The sequence below is a fragment of the Monopterus albus genome, unplaced genomic scaffold (genome assembly GCF_001952655.1).
Source record: "Monopterus albus unplaced genomic scaffold, M_albus_1.0 scaffold239.1, whole genome shotgun sequence".
Classification (NCBI taxonomy): domain Eukaryota; kingdom Metazoa; phylum Chordata; class Actinopteri; order Synbranchiformes; family Synbranchidae; genus Monopterus; species Monopterus albus.
The window spans coordinates 560,766-580,674 of NW_018128119.1; the positions used below are offsets into that span (position 1 = coordinate 560,766).

The 19,909-nt window shown below is 45.1% G+C and overlaps 1 protein-coding gene across 2 annotated transcripts in view; it reads right to left on the reverse strand.

Moving 5' to 3' along the window:
* The window catches only part of itgav (integrin, alpha V), a 34,891-nt gene extending 14,997 nt beyond the window's left edge, over window positions 1-19,894 (reverse strand). For both annotated transcript variants that reach the window (XM_020620517.1, XM_020620518.1), the window contains exons 1-16: window positions 19,337-19,894; window positions 17,314-17,444; window positions 9,838-9,929; window positions 9,379-9,493; window positions 8,907-8,968; window positions 8,397-8,445; window positions 6,621-6,743; window positions 5,890-5,934; window positions 5,333-5,376; window positions 5,010-5,066; window positions 3,043-3,095; window positions 2,018-2,093; window positions 1,415-1,550; window positions 1,178-1,275; window positions 759-852; window positions 627-672 (exon numbers count right to left, since the gene is read on the reverse strand). In XM_020620517.1, the coding sequence (XP_020476173.1) occupies window positions 627-672; window positions 759-852; window positions 1,178-1,275; window positions 1,415-1,550; window positions 2,018-2,093; window positions 3,043-3,095; window positions 5,010-5,066; window positions 5,333-5,376; window positions 5,890-5,934; window positions 6,621-6,743; window positions 8,397-8,445; window positions 8,907-8,968; window positions 9,379-9,493; window positions 9,838-9,929; window positions 17,314-17,444; window positions 19,337-19,503 (1,388 nt within the window). In that variant the 5' untranslated portion in view covers window positions 19,504-19,894. The remainder of the gene's footprint in view (window positions 1-626; window positions 673-758; window positions 853-1,177; window positions 1,276-1,414; window positions 1,551-2,017; window positions 2,094-3,042; window positions 3,096-5,009; window positions 5,067-5,332; window positions 5,377-5,889; window positions 5,935-6,620; window positions 6,744-8,396; window positions 8,446-8,906; window positions 8,969-9,378; window positions 9,494-9,837; window positions 9,930-17,313; window positions 17,445-19,336) is intronic.
* Between the last annotated feature and the right edge of the window lie 15 nt (window positions 19,895-19,909).

Here is a 19,909-nt window from a genome sequence, read left to right on the forward strand (position 1 = left end):
GCGGTTCAGTTTGCCCTAATAGTGTCTATAAAGTCAGCAGGAGGAAAGTTCAGTGGAACCTTCGATTGTGAGTAACCCGGTTTGTGAGTATTTCCCAAGACGACTAAAAAAAATTTTGATTCGATATACGAGCGAGGTCTCGCAATACGAGTAGTACGTACGCCTTGTCTGCCGAGAGTCACGTGACCTATGTCACAACTGAGCCAATCGTTCTAGCGCTTCACTCGTATAGTCAATATCTGTGCTGCAACAATGGCCCCTCACGCCAGCCACGATTCTTTTCAAAGGTAAAGTGCAGGTTAATTTGTTTTATTTTTACCTTATACTGTATTTTGTATCACTGTAATCATTTTTATATGGATAAGTGGGTGTGGAACGAATCATCTGGGTTTCCATTATTTCTTATGGGGAAATTCGCTTTGATATACGAGTGCTTTGGATTACGAGCACGTTGCCGGATCGAATTATACTCGCAATCCAGGGTTCCACTGTAAAGGGACGCAGCAGCTCTCTGATATCAGAAGTGGCCTAGCTCATTAAACTCCTCAGCTTCCAGCACAGAGACACACATAGAGACGCAGTAGGGGTGTACACACACACAAACACAAAGTCTGTTCTTTGATTACCTGTATAAAACAGCTTTGTCTGCTCCAAACACTCCCACTATTAAATCTGGAAGACAGACACACACCAGCCTTTTAAACAGCAGCAGCACAAACGGTCACTACTTCCTGCTGTGCCTCTACAAGTGTGTGTACCTGGATATCCATTCCGGTCTATGTCAGTATTTCCGGTCATGGAGTACCCAAAGCTGGCAGGCATGTAGCTGGACGCCCACTTGCCCTGCAGGACCTGAGAGACGAGGGTGACACCACTCACAGCTTCTGAATGGACTCGTGGTGAGACTGTTAAGCTGACTAGCATAAATGAGGAGGCAGAACTTTAAAGTAGACATTCATCTGTTTACAAGAATGCACGATAGGCTCCACTTTAGAGCCTGACTTCATTTACAGAGATGTCACAGTGAATACAGTTTGTAAATGCCAGCTTCACAAAGTACAGCTGAGGCTACCGCTCTCTGGTCATTAACCACTGGACAAATGAAAACGTTGACCTGATGATGGCGCCAGGTGAAAAGGACCAGAGGCTGGACGCTGGACCTGTCTGTGGTATTTACCTGGGAAGGTGAGGGGTCGGGCCCCTGAGGGCGGCCATTGTGGATGTAGACTAAGCCATTGTGGTCGGAGCCTCCGTAAGGAGCTGAGATGGCCACATCTGGAGGGGTGATGAAGGACAAAAAGGAACGTGAGGTGGGGGAGGGATTATGGAGGTCAGGGTCTGCACCTGGTCGGACTGCAGAGCCTCACTCATGGACACTTCAGCAGGGAGCTGTGTAACTGGTGGCCTCTCTTACCATTGTATCCGTCCATGTCCAGGTCTCCCAGTGCAGCAATGGCAGAGCCGTACCTGGCGTAGACCTCCAAGCTCTGACCTGTGAGCATCTTGGGTGGGTCGAAGGAAAACCCACCTCGACTGAGGTACACTGACACCTGGAGGAGACGCACGCACACAGTTGTGGCAAAAAGCAAAAGTAGTGAATGTAAAGTTTCAGATGTTTCACAGGCATTTGGCTTTAAACATGCACTGAGTGATTTGTACTTGCAGAAACAAGGTGTAAACACAACACACTGACAGATTCAGAACTTGTGGCCAAACAGTGAATCCAGTGCTACTGTTTAAACTTGTATCTCATTAATAGCTCTCTAAAGCTACTGCTGAGAAATCCTGAGCAGTTTTCCAGTGGTGAAAAAGCAGGAATATTTCACTGTGAAAAAGCATGATGCAAAGTATTTAATAAAAGTCTGCAGAGCTGTGGTAGTGAGCTACTTATTAAACAGGGCTAAGTAACGAGATCTGGACATAAGCAGTGTTTTAAGCACTGCAGGGAGGAACAGTACAAACATAAACAGCCACAGTAAGCTGTCAGATGTCTTGGGTCTGGAAGAGTGGTTCCTACCTGTCCCACCTCCCTGAGTTTTCCGTCTGGCCCTCTGTCCATGAAGAGAGGAGCTCCAACCAACAGGTCGACCAGACTGAAATGACAGAAAAAAATTGAAGGTCAAGCATTCAGCCCTGGATGCACTGAAGAATTGTTGTTGTTTTCACTGACACATTTTCATTACATTAGCATTTTTCATTAAACTTCAATTTCTGCAGACCCCTCACACCCTGGACACAAACTGTGTGAACTCCTCCCCTCTGGATGGCGCTACAGGTCACTGTATGCCAAAAAAAACCACCATTCGTTTTATTTTTCAATTCCTTTGCATTTTGTGTACTCAAAGCAGTTTCATAACTCTAAAAGGTAAACCCATTTACGAGAACCTTAAGTTCTGTTAACATTAACATCAATGAATAAAAATGTAGAAAATGTTATTTGATGCAACTTACAGTCTTGCTTAACTGTGACACTTCAATAAACAAAAAGACATTAACAGAATTAAAACGTGTGTATGTGAAATAGGTGATCTCAGAGATCTGATGAAGCTGCTGGGGACATATGGTGGCCACGGGCCAACAGTCACGGTTAATGTCAAACCCTAATATGGATGGTGGGCCTGGCTGTATTTCTGTTGGAGCCCAGTTAAGGTGTCAGAATGCAACAGAACAGTTTATCAGGCCCCCAGTCAGCATGTGAAGCCCCCTCCCTCCACAGCTTTCTGACGTCCGTGTCTGACCAGTTCTGTAGATTTCTGAGATCATCAATCCAACATTGTCTGAAAATGTGCGCCCCCATATTTAAATAGTACCATGTGTGGTCCTGCTGCAGAACTAGAACAACTTTTGCATTCAGATGGCCACCACGCCATATGAAACGCCACATCTACAGTGACAAGATGTGAGTTAAAGAGGTCATCGAAGCTAAAGGAGGCAGCAGGGGTGTGTGAAGAAGTACGATCGGCGACAGGTTAACTGAGTCCCCATTAATCGCAACTGCTCAGATGGAGAGAACCAAGCCAGACAGTGAAGACAAACACTTACCCGTCATTATTGACATCAGTAGCGGCTACTGCATGTCCAAAGTAGGCAGCCATCTACAAGACAGTAAAGGAGAGGAGCTCTCAGTTCTTTACTGTACATGTATACATCTCTGTTACAGTCAGTAAACGATAACACACGGAGCTCAAAGATGCAGGTAGGTTTCTATTCTCGACACTTGACTACATGTTGCTGTGTTATCGTCATGTGGCCTTTCTACATCACATTCACTGACAGCTCACATCAGAGAAGAAATGTCTAACTTTACTAGCTCTTCACTCAGCAGGCGGGTGAGGAGGCGGCGGCTCAGGGGTTAATACAGCTCCAGCTGCTTAGAAGAAACATTCAGTACAGTCAGTAAATCAAAAGCCCCATTTAAACATCTAGTACTGTAGCTGCAATGGAGCTGGTTACCTGCTATGCGATAGTATGACTGCACTGCAGGGCATGGTGCGATTTGAGCTGGTCAGAATTGTGTTTTTAACAGAGATGACTAATGTGTTGCTTTCTGGTCAGGACTTTGGTCTGACTATAGAATTACAGAGTTAGTAGTGTTTAGGTCAGAAAAGAGGCTGATTCAGAGCCACAGCCCAGTGACTAACATGAGCTAGACATGACATCAGGGACAACAGAGAACTTTGAGGAGACAGAGGAGAAGAATTTTAAAGAAAGAGAGGATGGAAACCTTGATACAGAGACAAAGGACGAGAGAGGAACAATGTCTGAGAGTGGCTTCAGACAGAACTTTAAAAGAGCGAGAGAGGGAGAAAAGGGCAAAAAGGAAAAGAGCCCTGGTGGGTTCACAGGGTGAGTTACAGAGGATGGACTGGGAAGTGCAGAGGAACTCTGTAATAACACCAACGCCTGCTGCTGACAGCCTCTCTTCCCCTCCACTCCCTGCTTCTCCAGCCTCCTTCCTCCAACCAACATTCAGGGAGGTGTTTCACAGTCTGCTCAGCGTTTACCGCTGTACCCGAGAAAACCTAGTGACTCGGTTCCTGACACCATATCAAACCAGTCTAAGCACAGAGAAAAACGACACGCAACACAGTGTGACGTGTGCTGTTCACTGGTAGGGCTGTTCGCTCAAACTGTGATTTACTTGGAAAAGTAAAAGATTTTATTTTCTATTATTCTTTATGTTAGATACAAATGTCTATCATTTAAGTCATTTAAAAACTAAGAATCGGTTATATTTAACCCCTCGGTCGCCACCTCCACCGTCAGGAGAAGACCAGCAGGTGGCTGCCAAGAGTGCGTTTATGCACAGCTAAATTTGACTGACCGACAATCTGTTGCCAGACTTTAACGGTTTGCAGCTAAATTAAAGGTGGTTTTAACCTTTTTGCTGAACTACACTGCATTTTCTTTTAGTTTGGGACTGTTCACTCTTTGCTGTTGATGTTACATTTCAATCTAATTCTCATTTCAAAATTTATTCTTGTGATAACAAAATACACTTTTGTTTCCACTGAAATATACATTTTAGATGTGTTGATCTCGGTGAAGGTCACTACCTGATCAAATGATGAGACTGTGGGAAAGTGTGCTGCTGCCTGACCTGTGGCCACATAATGAACTGAATGTCTAACTTACTGACTACACATCTTTTGTAGACCACGAGTGTGGTCTCCTGGTTCTGGAGTAAAAACTCTCTGCTGTTGTTACCAGCTCTAGGACCAGAGAAGCTGTCAGGGAAACTGACTGTAGACCCACAGCTGTGTTCATCAAAGCGTTGGATCCCACGTGTCTCGCTCTGTCAACAACCCTCATAAATGACCTGTAAGAGCCTGGAGTCAGTGAACCAACTTAGAGTCCCAGAAGATAATCACCAGTCTTACTGCAGTCCATTTTCCCCAGTGCTTTTCCTTTCCTACTGGAGCCTGATTAAAATGAATGTGTGCTGTGTCTTGTTCGGGCAGTGCTGGTGTCAGTCAGAATACAGGCTCTACACAAGCCAGTATACACACCTGCTTTCCTGTGAAGTTGACCATGGACTCCATTTTGAGGCCGTTGAAGATGCTCACCTGAAACATCGAAACACAACACAGGATGTCAGTTGAGCTGCACACACATGATTCAGCAGCAAGAGTTTTAAAACCAGCTGCTGAAACCGGGCCTACAGCACTTTCTGCTCCAGCCCCTTCATTCGGTGCCACAGATGACTGAAACGACTACAAACAAAGGTTGTTCAGCACAGCCGAGGAGTCCGAGGTCACTGTGTTATACACCACATTTCAGTGAGTCCACCCTGCGGTGTACAGAGTGCATGCAGCCCACACTGAATACTTACATATCCCAGCGTCTTTTCCCCCCGAGGTACTCCGGTCACATAATCTGTGGGGGGCACAAAAGACACAAGGAGTCAAACTCTAAATAGTCTGGTTTGTATCTGAGGCTACAGCTGACATTGTCCATCGATTCATGGATGAAATACTTTCATCTAACAATCATGGAAAATGTCCGTCAGCTGGCTTTATATGACAAACTGCTTGTTTACTATGACAGCAGTGTAAGGATAAGCAGGAAACCCTCAAGTCTGAGAAGTTTGATCAATGACCTTAATCAATTATCTGAATAGCTGTGTCGATCAACTAATTGACAAAAAGCTACAGGTGCATTTCCATGGAGCACTTTGTTCTTCTACAGTCCAGACTAACAGTATGTTCTGAATAAAACTGCCACATATAAACACATAGACTAAAATAAACTGGTTGCAGTCACAAAGATGTTTCTATCAAACCCAAACTGTTTTCACAACAAGCAGCACAAGTTCCTTGAAGCACCAATGTTAGTGATAAAATCAGACACTGAACTGAGAGTCATCTCCTTCCATCTCTCCGTCCTTACCGTCCTTTCCGTCGCTGTTGAAGTCTCCAACTGTCACAGAGTATCCTGGTGGGCACAGAAACTCACCGAGTCAAGCTACAAACTCCTCTAGGAACAATCCTACATGGAGCTGACTATGTGCTGCTCATCAGTAACAACTGTAACTTCACATCTTCATACACAAAGTTGCATTTCAATAAAAAGAAAACGTCAGACAGTTACTCAGATGTGCATCAAGGCACCAAACTGCTGCACATGTGCACGGAGTGACATTAGTAATATCATGTTCACAGCAACATCAATTTGTAGTATTTACTTTAGCCTTCAGAAATCAAGTCAAACTGTTCTGAAACTGTGGTGGCTTTGTATAAACTGGACATTTTCAGGCTCACAAATCAACAGTCGCCGTGTTAAAAACAGGTCATTAGATAAGTTCACCTTACATAATGAATCTGGATGAACTCTAACTATGGCAACATGTTTGGTTCACAAATTAAATTCACTTCTGCTCTGATTCGAGCCCCTGGCTGGATTCTTCATGGCAGTGACAGCTGAGGCTGATGGGTATTGTAGTCTTCAGAGCCAACATGACAACTGAAATTTAGATAAAACTAGCACTGAAACCTAAACATGCAGGACTGGAGAGTCCTGTGCTTCTCTGTGCGGTAACACCAAGGAAGATGTTTAAAGACAACCCTGAAATGGGAACAGAACACCTCACAGCTCTTAACGGTGAAAGACGGTGTGGATACCGAGGTAACTGTCGTCATAATCGGCGGCCGCTGGCTTGGTGCCAAGTGTGTTTGGGTACGAGGTGATGTATTTTTTGTCAGTCTGGGCAAAAATCTCCGAGACGTCATCGGAAATCAGCTGGCCTGTAGAGAGAGGGGCAGAACATTAGAGAACAAGAGGAGAGCAAAAGAGGAAAGGGAGAGAACGAGAGGAAAACTGGACAACAAAGGAAAACAACAAGAGGCAATAAACCAAGACAGTGAAGAGAGAAGCGTCCACTAGAGAAAAGCTGAGGATAAAAGAGGACAAACAGAGCGGAGGTGACAGAGAACAAGATGAGGAGGATGTTTACAGCCGACACAGAGAACGCTGTGTTAACAGGTGTCAGAGACAGGTCGGTGTGTGTCGGTGTGAGGTTGGTTGTGTAACTGAGTGTTGACTCGACAGGAAACAATAATTAGGCTAACACAGCCCAGGAAGAGAGAGGAAGCACATGTGAGTCAGTGTTCAGGATATACTGTGGGTGTCACACCCTCTAATGTCTGGCCACAAACATGGATTACAACACCCTGCCTGGATTTCACCTACTCATTAAACTCTCAAGGCGGCGATGATGTATGCTGCAGTGTTTTCCTGGTCAGTGCAGTTTGTATGGCTGCCAGTTAGACCCCAGTGCACACCAAACAACCTGATGGAGACTGCTAGAAAAGGGGGGTCCTCAAGCAAATGGAATTTGTTTGTGGTCTCAAAGGAAACAACCACAGATAAGCGATTTTAGCACAATGTCAAAAGCTAAACTATTAATAAATTCCTCTGTTGGGGGGGGAAATCTGATAATCAATCTGTGCATGTTTATATATTTATGGGAATGATTTGGTAACCACAAAACCATGTGTGCACCAGCAGGTAAGTGCAGACAAAGCAGTCCAGACTGTGATGCGCTTTGGCAGGTCATTAAGATGTGTGACACCCCAACATGTGATATTACTTCCTCTACCTGTTGGCCATTACTGATAACATGCAGTCTGTCTGCAGGAACAATACCAGTACTGATATCGCTTCCAGTCATTCCCTTATGACAGGTCTGTGACACCAGAGACACCAGACAAACACATCAGGTTGAGTAAAGTGTCATCAGTCACCACAACAACGACAATCAGTCCGGTGAATGAGCGCCCTGTCAGTCTGTATGACTCAACATTTACTCTCCTTCACAGTTTGCAAATAAGACAACAATGGATAATTACTCTTGAGTAAATGAGCTGCACTACAAAACACCTTCTAAATGTGTGCATCATGTAGGTGTGTGCAGATTTGACTTGCGTCCCAAGAGAAGGCCTAGAAAATTGTTCTCAAGCTGCAGCAATCAGGTATGAAAGGATTTAAAGTAGCTTCATCACAGTGTCACAGCTCCAAGTGCTGAGCAGCAACTGAACTACAATAACCAACATTCATCTCCCATCTCTTCTGGACCCATTCATAAGCTGTACAGATACTCGCTCAGGGACCAAAACACACACCGACAGGAAGAACAAACACATTTACAGTCCCTGTGGACACGCAGATACAAAGCTCAGCTGCCACTAAACTGTGAAGGGTACAGAGTTTAGAAACATCTCAGCTAAGTTTGTGTTTGTTAAACTGCCCCAGTGCCCACAGGGGAACCATCAGTCAGGTCTGTCAGCTGGGGGAATCCTGCTCCTGTAATGTTTGCTAAAAAGTGAGGGTAGAGGGGCAGGAAGTGTAAACATAGCTATGTGACCTGTCTGTGTTTCATTCTGAGACTGCACACTCACCCTGCCAGTAGTAGCTGCCAGGTCCTCCCACCACCACTCTATTGTTCTTCTGAAACCACAAGGAGAGAAAATGGAAGATTTTATTAACTTTCACGTCTTATTCAGTCACTTCAGTCAGTAAACACAATGTTATTGCCAGAGATTAAAGGGGTTAATGATTAACACCTCTGCACAGACAGGCTCAAACACGTGCACAGCCATAAAACTGCTTTGCTACACAGCCTGACGCTGCTACTCCCTCCGACTGAAACCAGTCCACCTGAACATCAGCTGCGACGACCGGTGGCTGAAGCAGGCTCATATGTTGCTACTGTTTCAAAATGTCTATCTGATCCCGTGTCAGTACAATTTCTGAACAACTAACTTCTCTTCTAGCGCCACCATCAGGTCGGCATATCTCGACAACAATGGGATGGATCGTGATGAAATGTGGTTCAGACGTTCCTGTTCCTCTCAGGATGAACTGTAGCAACTCTGGTGATCCTGTCACTTTCCATCAGTCTCACATACCTTCAAGAAGTCGGCGCTGAAGCCAGCCTGACAGAAGCCCTGGCCCTCTGGGAATCTGGCACCTGGATGGAGAAACAGAACAGCAACATTAAATCCAGTGTAACAGGAGGAGAGGTGACAGATGACAAAATGATAATTAAAATTTAACTGTAAACATGCCACTTCGAGCTGAGGGGAGCTGCACATTCAGACCCTTAAAGAGCAACACAACTTGTTTTGCTGACCTCTGGGGTCACTTCACTTCTCACTTTGTTGCAGTGATGTACATGTATAGTCCAGTACACTGTGACATAACCGTTGGGTGTGGTTACAAGTGCAACCCAGAGGGTAAAACAGGCATATAAACCAGCAACAGAGGACAGCAAAACACCGCTTCAGCCTGGTGTTAACTGATTCTGTAAACACCAGTGGTTCAAACATTTATTGCAGGTTAACTCTAGAAAAGATGGACAGAGAGGAGAACAGGACAAACTTGATCTGCAGGGTGAGTACTCGACCACGGTGCCTTCTTTCTTCAGATAACACGTTCCCACTGGCTCTCGCTCAGACACACCAAGGGTTGACCACTGGTACAGGGGAGCACAGGCCTGGAAAACACACACAGTGATTTTGAGACTAATTTATCCATAACTAGTTACGGGTTACAGCGGTTAACTCATCTGTGAACGCTCAGGTCAGTGAAGCTGAATGGACATGGACAACTGATTGATGTTTAACGCAGACTGAAGCTTTTCAGTGCTAAAAGTGTCATCAGAACGAAGACATGTGAGGACATGCTGTCTGGGCCTCAGCTCTTCAAAAGGCTGTCTAAGGGTTCAGACCTGGTTATAGGTTTTAGGTTAAAACCATGTTTGGGTTAGGGTAAGGGGCTAGAGGGTGCATGATGCCAGCGAGGGTCCTCACACACGCGTGTCTGTGCAGTGTTTCTTACCAGGATGTGTTCTCCACTAGATCGAACCGAGGCACCGAACCACTGCTTGGATTTAAACTCCATCTGAGCTCCAGCTTCATTCTTCCTATTGCCTGCAGACACAGAGACCAGTAGAACCATCAACTGATTCTAATGATACACATACATTTTGTGAGATATCAGAGAACATCAGAGAGAGAACACCAACCCCAAAATCACGTGGCACCAGCAGTGTTTTCCGATCATACTGAAATATCAAACTTCAAACCTGGCTGACTGTCAGCCAGGTCAGGTCTTAGAGAGAGGTTTGGTGTCTGTCCCACAGATGAAGTATGAAGTAGTCATGTGCTCAGAAGAAACACACTGCCTTAATAACATCGTAATATCATTATCAGAAATAGCAGATAAATCCTTAAGCTTGGTCTTGGATTGTGTACGCAACAGTGAGGAAACACTGGGACTTTCCCAGCAGGGCTGCTGAACTGAAAGGGCTCTGACTAACCACTATAGACTCTGGTGCCCATCAGACAGAACCTGTAGATCACAGAGAAAAGGATTCATTCCCCCTGTTTGGCAATAAGTTGGGCTATGTATCAGGCTCTGTAATTATGGGGGTGAATCAGCAGAAGTGATTGCAGCTAGTTAATAACATTGGCTTTAAATCACTAGGTGTGGTGAAGTGAATGTAATAACTGGACTCTAAATGGTGTCAGAAGACAAATGTTTGGCTGCTTCATGTTGAGAGCTTCAGTACTTCACCTGTAATTTATTATCATACAAAACAAAAAAGCAGCAAATGCTCCCATTTAAGAAGCTGGAATATGTGAATGTTTGGTACTTTGTGCTCATTTTTGGTGATTAATGATGAAGTGAGTGTGTGCAGCCAAGTATAAAGTCGGTCAGTTCAATAAACAGGCAGAAACATAACACAGCAAACACGACGGATGTGAATGAAGAATGCACAACAGATCTGTCTAACACTCACTTCCTGCTGGGGCAGCTCACACTCGTGAAGGAAAATAAAAAAAACCAGCAGGAACTACAGTACTTCACCTGTAATTTATTATCATACAAAACAAAAAAGCAGCAAATGCTCCCATTTAAGAAGCTGGAATATGTGAATGTTTGGTACTTTGTGCTCATTTTTGGTGATTAATGATGAAGTGAGTGTGTGCAGCCAAGTATAAAGTCGGTCAGTTCAATAAACAGGCAGAAACATAACACAGCAAACACGACGGATGTGAATGAAGAATGCACAACAGATCTGTCTAACACTCACTTCCTGCTGCGACCAACAAAGCAGAAAAATAAATACTTAAAACATATAAATATATATAGACACTGCACCACAATGGGGCAGCTCACACTCGTGAAGGAAAATAAAAAAACCCAGCAGGAACTAAAGCTTGTGGTGCATTGTGGTTAGAGAGCCAGAATAGGACAGAGTGACACTGAGTCACAGTCACATACATGTCTGTCTTCCTAGCTGTGAGAATCCCCGAGAAATTCTCCAACCACCCCAACCCTAACCACACAACTAATCCCCAACCTAAACCTCAATCTAAGCTGAACCCCGAAACCAAGTCTGAGCCCTCACGCAGCCTCTGAAGGGGTGAGGGCCAGACAATGTCCTCATAGCGATGCCTCACACACAACCGCTAAACACACACAGCTGAATTCCAGTTAACTCTGCTCTCTGCTCCAGTAAAGCTCTGGCCAGCGATCCCATCGGTCAAACCAACAACAAAGGCCTCTATTGTGGGAGGAAAACACACACACACACACACACACACACACACAGCCTAACTAGGCCACTCGGTGGCAGCTTTACAGCTAGAGGGAACAACATCAGTGAACAGTTTCCATCAGTTGAGCAGTGCAGACACCCAATGTCAGGCTGCAGCCTGCATGAAAGTACACATCCTGTACAAGCGGTCGACTCGACTAGAGGTACTGGAGCCGTGTACGGCAAATTTGCCTTTTATGGACACAACAGGCCTGGATCAGTACATGGAGTGAAGTGATCCAACAGGTATTCAAGTCTTGTTATTAGAGGAAAATCAACAAACTGGCCAAGCGCATACAGTCACATCATAAAGTGCTCAGAGCCCCATACGCTCTCACAGTTCACTGTGGGATGGATTTAATTTCAAATGGATCAAATTAACCTTTTGTGCCCATCACTCTACCCTGAAAAACCCAACAGCTGATATTAGATAGCTGCCGGCACACCTGTATCGATGAACATCTTAGTTACTATATACACAAACACACACACACACACAACTGAATGCACTTCAATGCAGAACGTCTGCCTTAACATCTGTGTTTATGAAGTTCAAAATGTTTCAGTTGTTGCTGAAATTGTCATAATTGTACAAACTCAATTACATGTTTATTACTGAGGTAGTAGCTAAAGGTGTTGTACTGGACTATATTATATTCAGAGGTGTCTCTATATTTTTGTCCTCCCCGGCTACATACATGAGAGGGTCAGAATAATAGGAACAAACGATGCCTGCCGGCAGAGGAGTGAGTCACACGAGGGGCAGGTTATGAAAGTTCTGAGTCCCGCCTGACGCTGCAGCGTGGTGATCGGCGGCTCTGAAACCCTGAGGCTCCGTGTTTCATCAGAGAAGACGACGTGTGCTGTACTAACACCTCCACCAGCTGCTCACTGAGTCAGAGATTTATCTGAGGCAATCCTGTCACACCCACTGTGCCGGGACACACTGAAAACCAGCACCAATCCAGCTGTGTCCACTTTATTAGGTACAGCCAATGAAATCCAGTGCAGCTGTTTGGTCATAAAATCACCTTTTTGATGCCTACGAAGTTCAGTTTCTGTTGACACACCGGGCTCCCACTTATCCACCGTGTCCTATTGAACTGCATCGTGCTCAGAGGGGTTTGTAATATTCTGACCCCTCTGAATACACACATTTCTGACAATGCCACCAAAAGCTTCCATTGTTATGTAGTCTAGCTAGGTACTGCACCACCAGTGTTTTAATCTGTTACACTGTCAGCAGAGGCTTGCTCATGGCTGTCCTACATACCCTGCCTGATTTTTGCTTTGTCATCCCTCTTTTTAGAAACCAGCAGTTGGTCACAGTGTTTCGTCTTGTCACATAGGAAACAGACCAAGCTGTCTGTAACACATCAATATCAGGAAGTAACATTTGTCCAAAAATAGAACCTGCCATCGGTTCTTCAGCTGATAAGTGCCCTGCTGTCCCCACATATTCTCCAAAAGTACCTTAAATACCCAGAGTTTGGTATTAACCATCAGTGGGCTGAGTGGCTCAGTGGTCTGATCAGAAGTATCAGACAACCAACAACCCACAACATTGCTCCATACTGAGCACTGCACCATGCCTAATCTCAGCTGAGCCCTGCCCAATTCAAACTACTAAGACAGGCACAGACGGATACCTGGCGATAACCAAAGCCCACAGTGTGTTCATGTAGGAGTCATTCACCAGGACATGCTGACCAGCCTAAGTCAGATATTCACCAGAGCTTCTGCACTGTTCACCAAATGATTACAGTTATCATTTTTAAAATGCAATTTAATGCTATTTTCACAGTCACCAGGTACCACTGTACACCAAAACAACCAGACACAGAGTCAGTCTCTTCCCGTGGGCCATCACACACATGAACAGTTTATATTGTATGTGCATGTGTCTGAGACACACACACACACAGTCTTCTGTGAATACCTGCCCCTACTCTGCCTTTAATTGGCTTTCTGAGCCAAGCATAAAAATATGTTTAGGCCGCGGTTACACAGCCAGGTGGAGTGGTTAAAATATGAGTGCATCGGTTACACGTCTGAAAAACACAGCTGAATCTCTTTCAGCATAGACACGGTGGGGCACTTAATGTCCAAGTCTGTCGAACCAATCATCTGTCCACAACCACAGGCACCAGGAGGAAGAGCAGCGGTGTGTCCCCTCAGAACACGCATGTGCCACACTGACAGCCAGGAGACCAGACTTCATGGACCGTACAAAGAAGCTGATGACTGCTGTTGCCAGTGAGGAGTCTCAGGAGGAGCTTCAAGTTGGTTCAAATGATGAAGCATCCAGTGGGTTTACAATACGTCAGATTTACTTTTGTTTACTGTTGTTTGTTTGTTTGTCCCTGAATGGTGTAACCAAGACTTGTTGTGCTGTTGCTTGTAAATTTTAATTCAACAATGAATCTAATGAACTTAACTGCTAGTTAACATCGATCCATCTATTATCTATACCACTTATTCCTGAATAGGGTCGCAATGGGGGGACTGGAGCCAATCTCAGCTGACATTGGGCGAGACCCTGGACAGGTCAGGAGTCTAACAACCACACACTCACTCTTACGGGCAATTTAGACTCTCCAGTCAACCTAAGCTGTGCGTGTTTAGACTATGGGAGGAAGCCAGAGTACCTGGAGAGAACCCACGCAGGTACAGGGAGAACATGCAGACTCCGCACAGAAAGGCCCCGGGCTCGAACCCAGAACCTCTTGCTGTGAGCCGACAGTGCTAACCACCATGACACTGTGCCACCCTGCTAATTATTGTACAGGAATAAAATAACTTTGCTTCAAATTTTGCTCTGGCCTCTTTATGTTTAAATTCAACAATAACTTGAACTTAACTTCTGAAGCAAATGTGTAAGGCAGTCTATTATTTTGGCCTGTGATAAATATGCTTGGCCAGAGCCACCCGAGGTGGTGAATCAGGAAGTTAAGACTTTTTAATACCTTTCAAGGCCTAATTTTTTTTTTTTATTTAGTTATTTAAGGAAACTGAATTCAGTGCTTTTCAAGACCTGAAGATGGTCTGTTCACTGTCTTCTAGCTTTGTTTGTGGTCTCTACCAGCTCCTGAGGGCAAAATAATAATATCAACTGTATGAGAGCGGTGAGAGCGAACCCGAAGAGGGAAGCCATGGTCCAGACACCAACCAATGAGCTGAGACTCAGTGTGAAGTAGAGGGGAGCTGCAGAGTCAGCTGGTCAGGCTCTGGAGGTTCATCACTGCCGGAGACTCCTCTCACATACCATCACTGGACCCACTTCATTTGTTCAAGATTTTAGCTGGTCAGAAAACTAAACAGCCATCTACTAAGAGCAAGCAACAAATTCAATCATTTCTCAGGAAAGACCCTGATCAGCACCTTCCATGGCAGCTTTTCTCTGTTTATTCTGCCATGAACTGAAAATCTTGGGCTCTGGGATCTTGTGACTGGCATTTTTCATACTGAGTACACTGACAAAAGCAGTTATTAGCTGCAGCCCTAGCTACTGTAACACAGACAGCACCAAGCAGCAGAGAGGACATGTCCCTGCCTGTTTGCTCACAGCCAGTGTGAACACGGCGCCTGTTTAACCGAGACTCCTGCTCAGTGTCTGTTGCTGGGGTCACACAGGGATGGGGCCAGCTCTGAGACGCTACTAAAGGGGACAGGTTACTGGACAAACACCTCTGAAGGCAAAGGAGAAACATCACTGCATTGCTGTAGACAGCCCTGTGCTCCTGCTGCCTCTCACTGCCAAGAACTCTAAACAAAGTGCACACTTTATGTTTGCATTACATGCGCCTGAAAGACTGGGAGTGGTTCACAGTCTACAGACAAGCCCACACAGCTCCTGCTGAGCGCACATTCCTGACATTGGACAACAGCAGCAGGCAGAGCTGAAGCCTTAATACACTGGTGTCGCCATGTTCGTGGTTAGACACAGCTGACTGGCTGCTGTGTTATAGGCTCGGTCCTACCATGCCACTCTATTTTTTACGGTTGTGAGTGTGAGATTTTCATTAAATCAAACCCCGTTTTTGATGCTGTTCATGGGATGAATATTGTCCCTAACAGCTGTTCAATATATTTAAACTTCCTCTATAAAGCAGTGTTCACTGTTAGTGGTGGAGTCCACCTCTCCGCCACTAGATTCAAAGAGCCACATATGAAGCAGCGACAGGAGACAATGCAGCCTGTCATCCAGTGTTCTGACTGAAACCAGCCTCACTGCTCTCCATCCTACAGTTGGAGCAGAGCTGAACCAGCTGCTGATGATAACACAACAGTTTCTGCTACTTCACATTAGAAGACTTCAACAGGACAAACACATTGCAGTGTTTATTCAACTTCAACTTGGCCCCACCCCCACCCACCCTGTGCAACATGTATGCAGGCTGTCACCTCTAAGAAACCTGTACTGGAATAGTACCACCAAAGCCCTGAGTGTATGATCGCACAGTGTGAACATCAGCGGAGGTTCATGTCAGCGAGCTGATAATCAGTGAACTGACAACACTTCATTCAGCCAGACATCACGTGCACATCGGCCATGCTCTCTGGGAGGAGCTGTTACTGTGCACTAATCTAACAGTAACCACTGACAGACTGCATCTGTCCTGCAGATGCTGACGTCAGTCGACACAGGTTTCTGGGAGCAGGCAGCTTTTCATCATGGAGGCTGAATAAATATTCTTACTAAGAGTGAGCCCCCATCAGGATTTAGCAACATCTGAATCCAATGACGCAGCTAATCATGATGGAGCTGACTGGTCACGCCTAATAAACAGAAACGGGAGATCCTATTCAAACTTCTGATTGACTTTTGCTCATTAATTTGTCAGTATTTTACATTATGGACAAACAGTTGTTCTCTAAGCTGACTTACAATAACCTGTGTCGAATCCCATGGAAATGGCTCTGTTACACTGTGAAGAGGCCGCCACTCTTTATCCCACTATAGGCTGAAAACCATTATAAAGCCTCATCCGGTTCTTTCAAACCAGGAACTCAGAGGGACGACTCAGACCACTTGAGTATATAAAAAATATATCCGTGCTGGTTTATTAATCCTTTCTGGGCTGTCGAACCGTGACGTCACCCGATAAGCAAGCTTTGCAGCTGCTCTATCGTTTAGCCAAAACATGAGGAAAAGTCAAGGTGCGTGACTGTTGTTTTCGTGGTGTGTATCTAAAACAATTGGACATAACCTTACACATTAAGACAAATATTAAGACTAGCATTACAGTTGACACTAACAGCAGTTTTCCTGTAACCTTGACGTGCCTGCAGTCTGCACTAAACATTCATAGACAACAAATCTCTGAATATCTATCTAACTAAAAAATAACCTAACACCACCCACACAGTTCAGACTGGTTTGACTGTTTAGCACCTGAGAAACCAGCTGTCAACAAGCACAGCACCAGACATGTGGGCGCTGACACAGATTTACACAGTTAAAAACAACTCTGAGTTATTTCCTGTGGGGCCACAAAAAGGAATCTGAGAAAGCTTTATATTAACACGACTCTTCAGTTCTTCATTATGTTCCCAGACACTGCTCTCTCACTTTAGATTATGACAACTTCACTGCATTATATTACAAGCTACCCACAGCTGAAGGTAGAGCAGGGAGGGACAGTAGCAGGGTGTCTAGGATGCTGTCCTTCTGCCATCAGGTGTGAAAGATAAAGGCAAGGTTTTGGTACCTGTGTTGTCAAACTGCAGCTGCTGGCAGGAGGAAGCACTGCCCCAGGGGCAGCTGTACACTGCTCCTCTCTCCACGATGCTGCCCGAGGATGAAGCGTTGTCCCGAGGAGCTCCTATCAGGACGTCTGACCTGACGAGAGGAGAAGAAGTCACGTGATGAGGAGCTGCAGCTCTGCTGATCAAACAGCCAGCTAGTTAGTCTGACAATCACCATCAGCACAGGGTCAGCCAAGAGAGTTTGCATGATGCTAAATTAGGTCAAAGGTAAAAACACTAATACCGTACATCCATGTTACTGTAGGGGGGGAGCTGCATGTAAATGAGCCTGCACGTGCACGAGCGGACGGACACACAACAGGAGAGATGTATCACTGTGTGTGCAGCTTTCATAAATACAGATTTTCTGGTTGCTACACACACACACACACACACATTTAGACGTTGCTCTCGTGTCCCCGGTTCCTCAGACACGATGTTGTTCATCCATCACCCAGCTGTAGCTCGTGCACTACTATCACAAATATAAAACAAAGTAGTGACATCGTAGGCCTACAGCTCTCCTCTGCATTCACCGCAGAGCTGAAGAAGAACACACAGTATTGGTTGACAGCAGCCTGGCTTGCTCACAGAGCAAAGCTGGGTTTATCTCCTCTATTTGGCTGCAAAGCAAAAGGGCCTTCAGAGGACTCCTGTTCCCAAGAAAAAAATGTTAACCGTGTACACGCTGTTTCTTTTTAATATGAAGCTGTGAGATGAGCCAAATATTTGACACTTCTGTGCACTGTGGACGCACGGCGAGCCTCTACAAACCTGCTGTCAGAGAAGATACAACATTATACAGTATCCTTAATTATCTCCTCATCTGTGAACACACGACTGAGTGCAACTTCCAAAACATGTTCATGTTTTACTATGTTAAAGGCTTTTTCTAGTACAAACGTGAGTTTAACGTCACCAAAAAGCCCGAAGTTGGACGTGTTATGCAGTGGACCGATGGTGGAAGAAGCAGTACTCTAAACTTGTACCCAAGTCAAAAAATACAACAAGGCATAAATACTGCACTACAATTGTTACATTCTGCATATATACATCCTCCAGTACAGAAGTATTATCAACAAAACAAACTTCACATATCAAAAGCAAAAGTAAAACTGACAGGCAAGCAAAACTCCTGTCCCTGAGAAATTATCACTGTTACTAACAGTGCTGCTACGCATAAATAACTAAGCTGGTTAATGTAGTCTAGTGGTTCCCAACCAAGGGCTCCGGCCCCTCCAAAGAGCCACCAGACAAAGCTGAGAGAAGTTCTGCTGCACACACCTTTACCTTTTAGCTTTTGTGAACTATCAGATACCGTGAGCTCTTTGGATCACAGTTATTTAAATGAAACCGTAGTGGTACTGCTAATGCATCGTTTTTTTATGGTTTGTGTTGATAATGTTAATTCACTATTTAAAAAGGAACAACAGCTGTAGAATACATGTAGTGCTTTAAAAAGTACAATGGAAATACTCAAGTACTGTACAACTACTGCAGTAGTGTAAGAAATACTCAGATGCTTTACTTAAAGTACTAATACCACAGTGTAAAAAAATACAAGTCCTACATTCAAAATTTTACTTAAGTAAATGTACAAGTAAAGTACCACTACTCATTCTGCAGAACGGTCCGTGTCACAGTAATTTCTCTGATACTACTGGAGTACAGTCATAGTGACTGATGTGTTACTGTGTTCATCACTTTAATGCTGCAGCTGATTCTGAGAAGGAACTGAAGTTATCAGGTACATGTTGTGCAGTAAAAAGTACACGGTTTGTCTCTGACATGCAGTGAAGTCACAGTATGAAGTAGCAGGATACGAAAATACTCAGATAAAGTATTGAGAGTACTGGCTACTTTCCACCAGTGGTTTTAAATAAGAAACTGAGAATAAATGAACTAGTTAAAGGTGAAGATGACGCCTTCAGGGGCACAAACTGGACCCTCCTCATCGTCATCACCACTCTCTGCTGGAAACCTTACTTTTGGTTGTTGGGGGGCTTGAAGAAGTCCACCGAGAAGCCGAAGTAGCTGCCCTGCGGTCCGGAGAACACGGAGGGTTTGTCCACGTCCAGGTTGAAAGAGCCGCAGCGATGGAAGTGAATCCACATCAGGACGACCAGTCCGGGCACCGTCCGTCCTCCTGCCATGGCTGGAGACCTCCGCGGGTGACCAAAGGTAACACCAACCAAGACTCGGCTACGGCCCGTCGGTTAGCTAGCGTCCGGGGGGTTGTGTCCACCAGCAGTGTCACTTTAGACCGGTTTAAAGCCGGTCGGGCTTCCTAACAAGAGCGCTCCTCCACAACAAGCTGTCACGAAAGTGTTAGATAAACCACATTTGCGTCTTATAACCGACGCTGTTAGACACCAAACGCAGCAATGTAATTCAGTCCGCGTCTCTCTGGAGGTTCGTTAGCCTGTTTGAACCGACAAAAGCAGCAGAAACCCGAATACAAACCTCGGGAGAGGCCGAGACTCTCATGAATGTAAAATGTGTGGAAGTGTAACCGCAAGTCCGCAACCATCCAACAAGTCAAGTTCACCGAGCTGACGT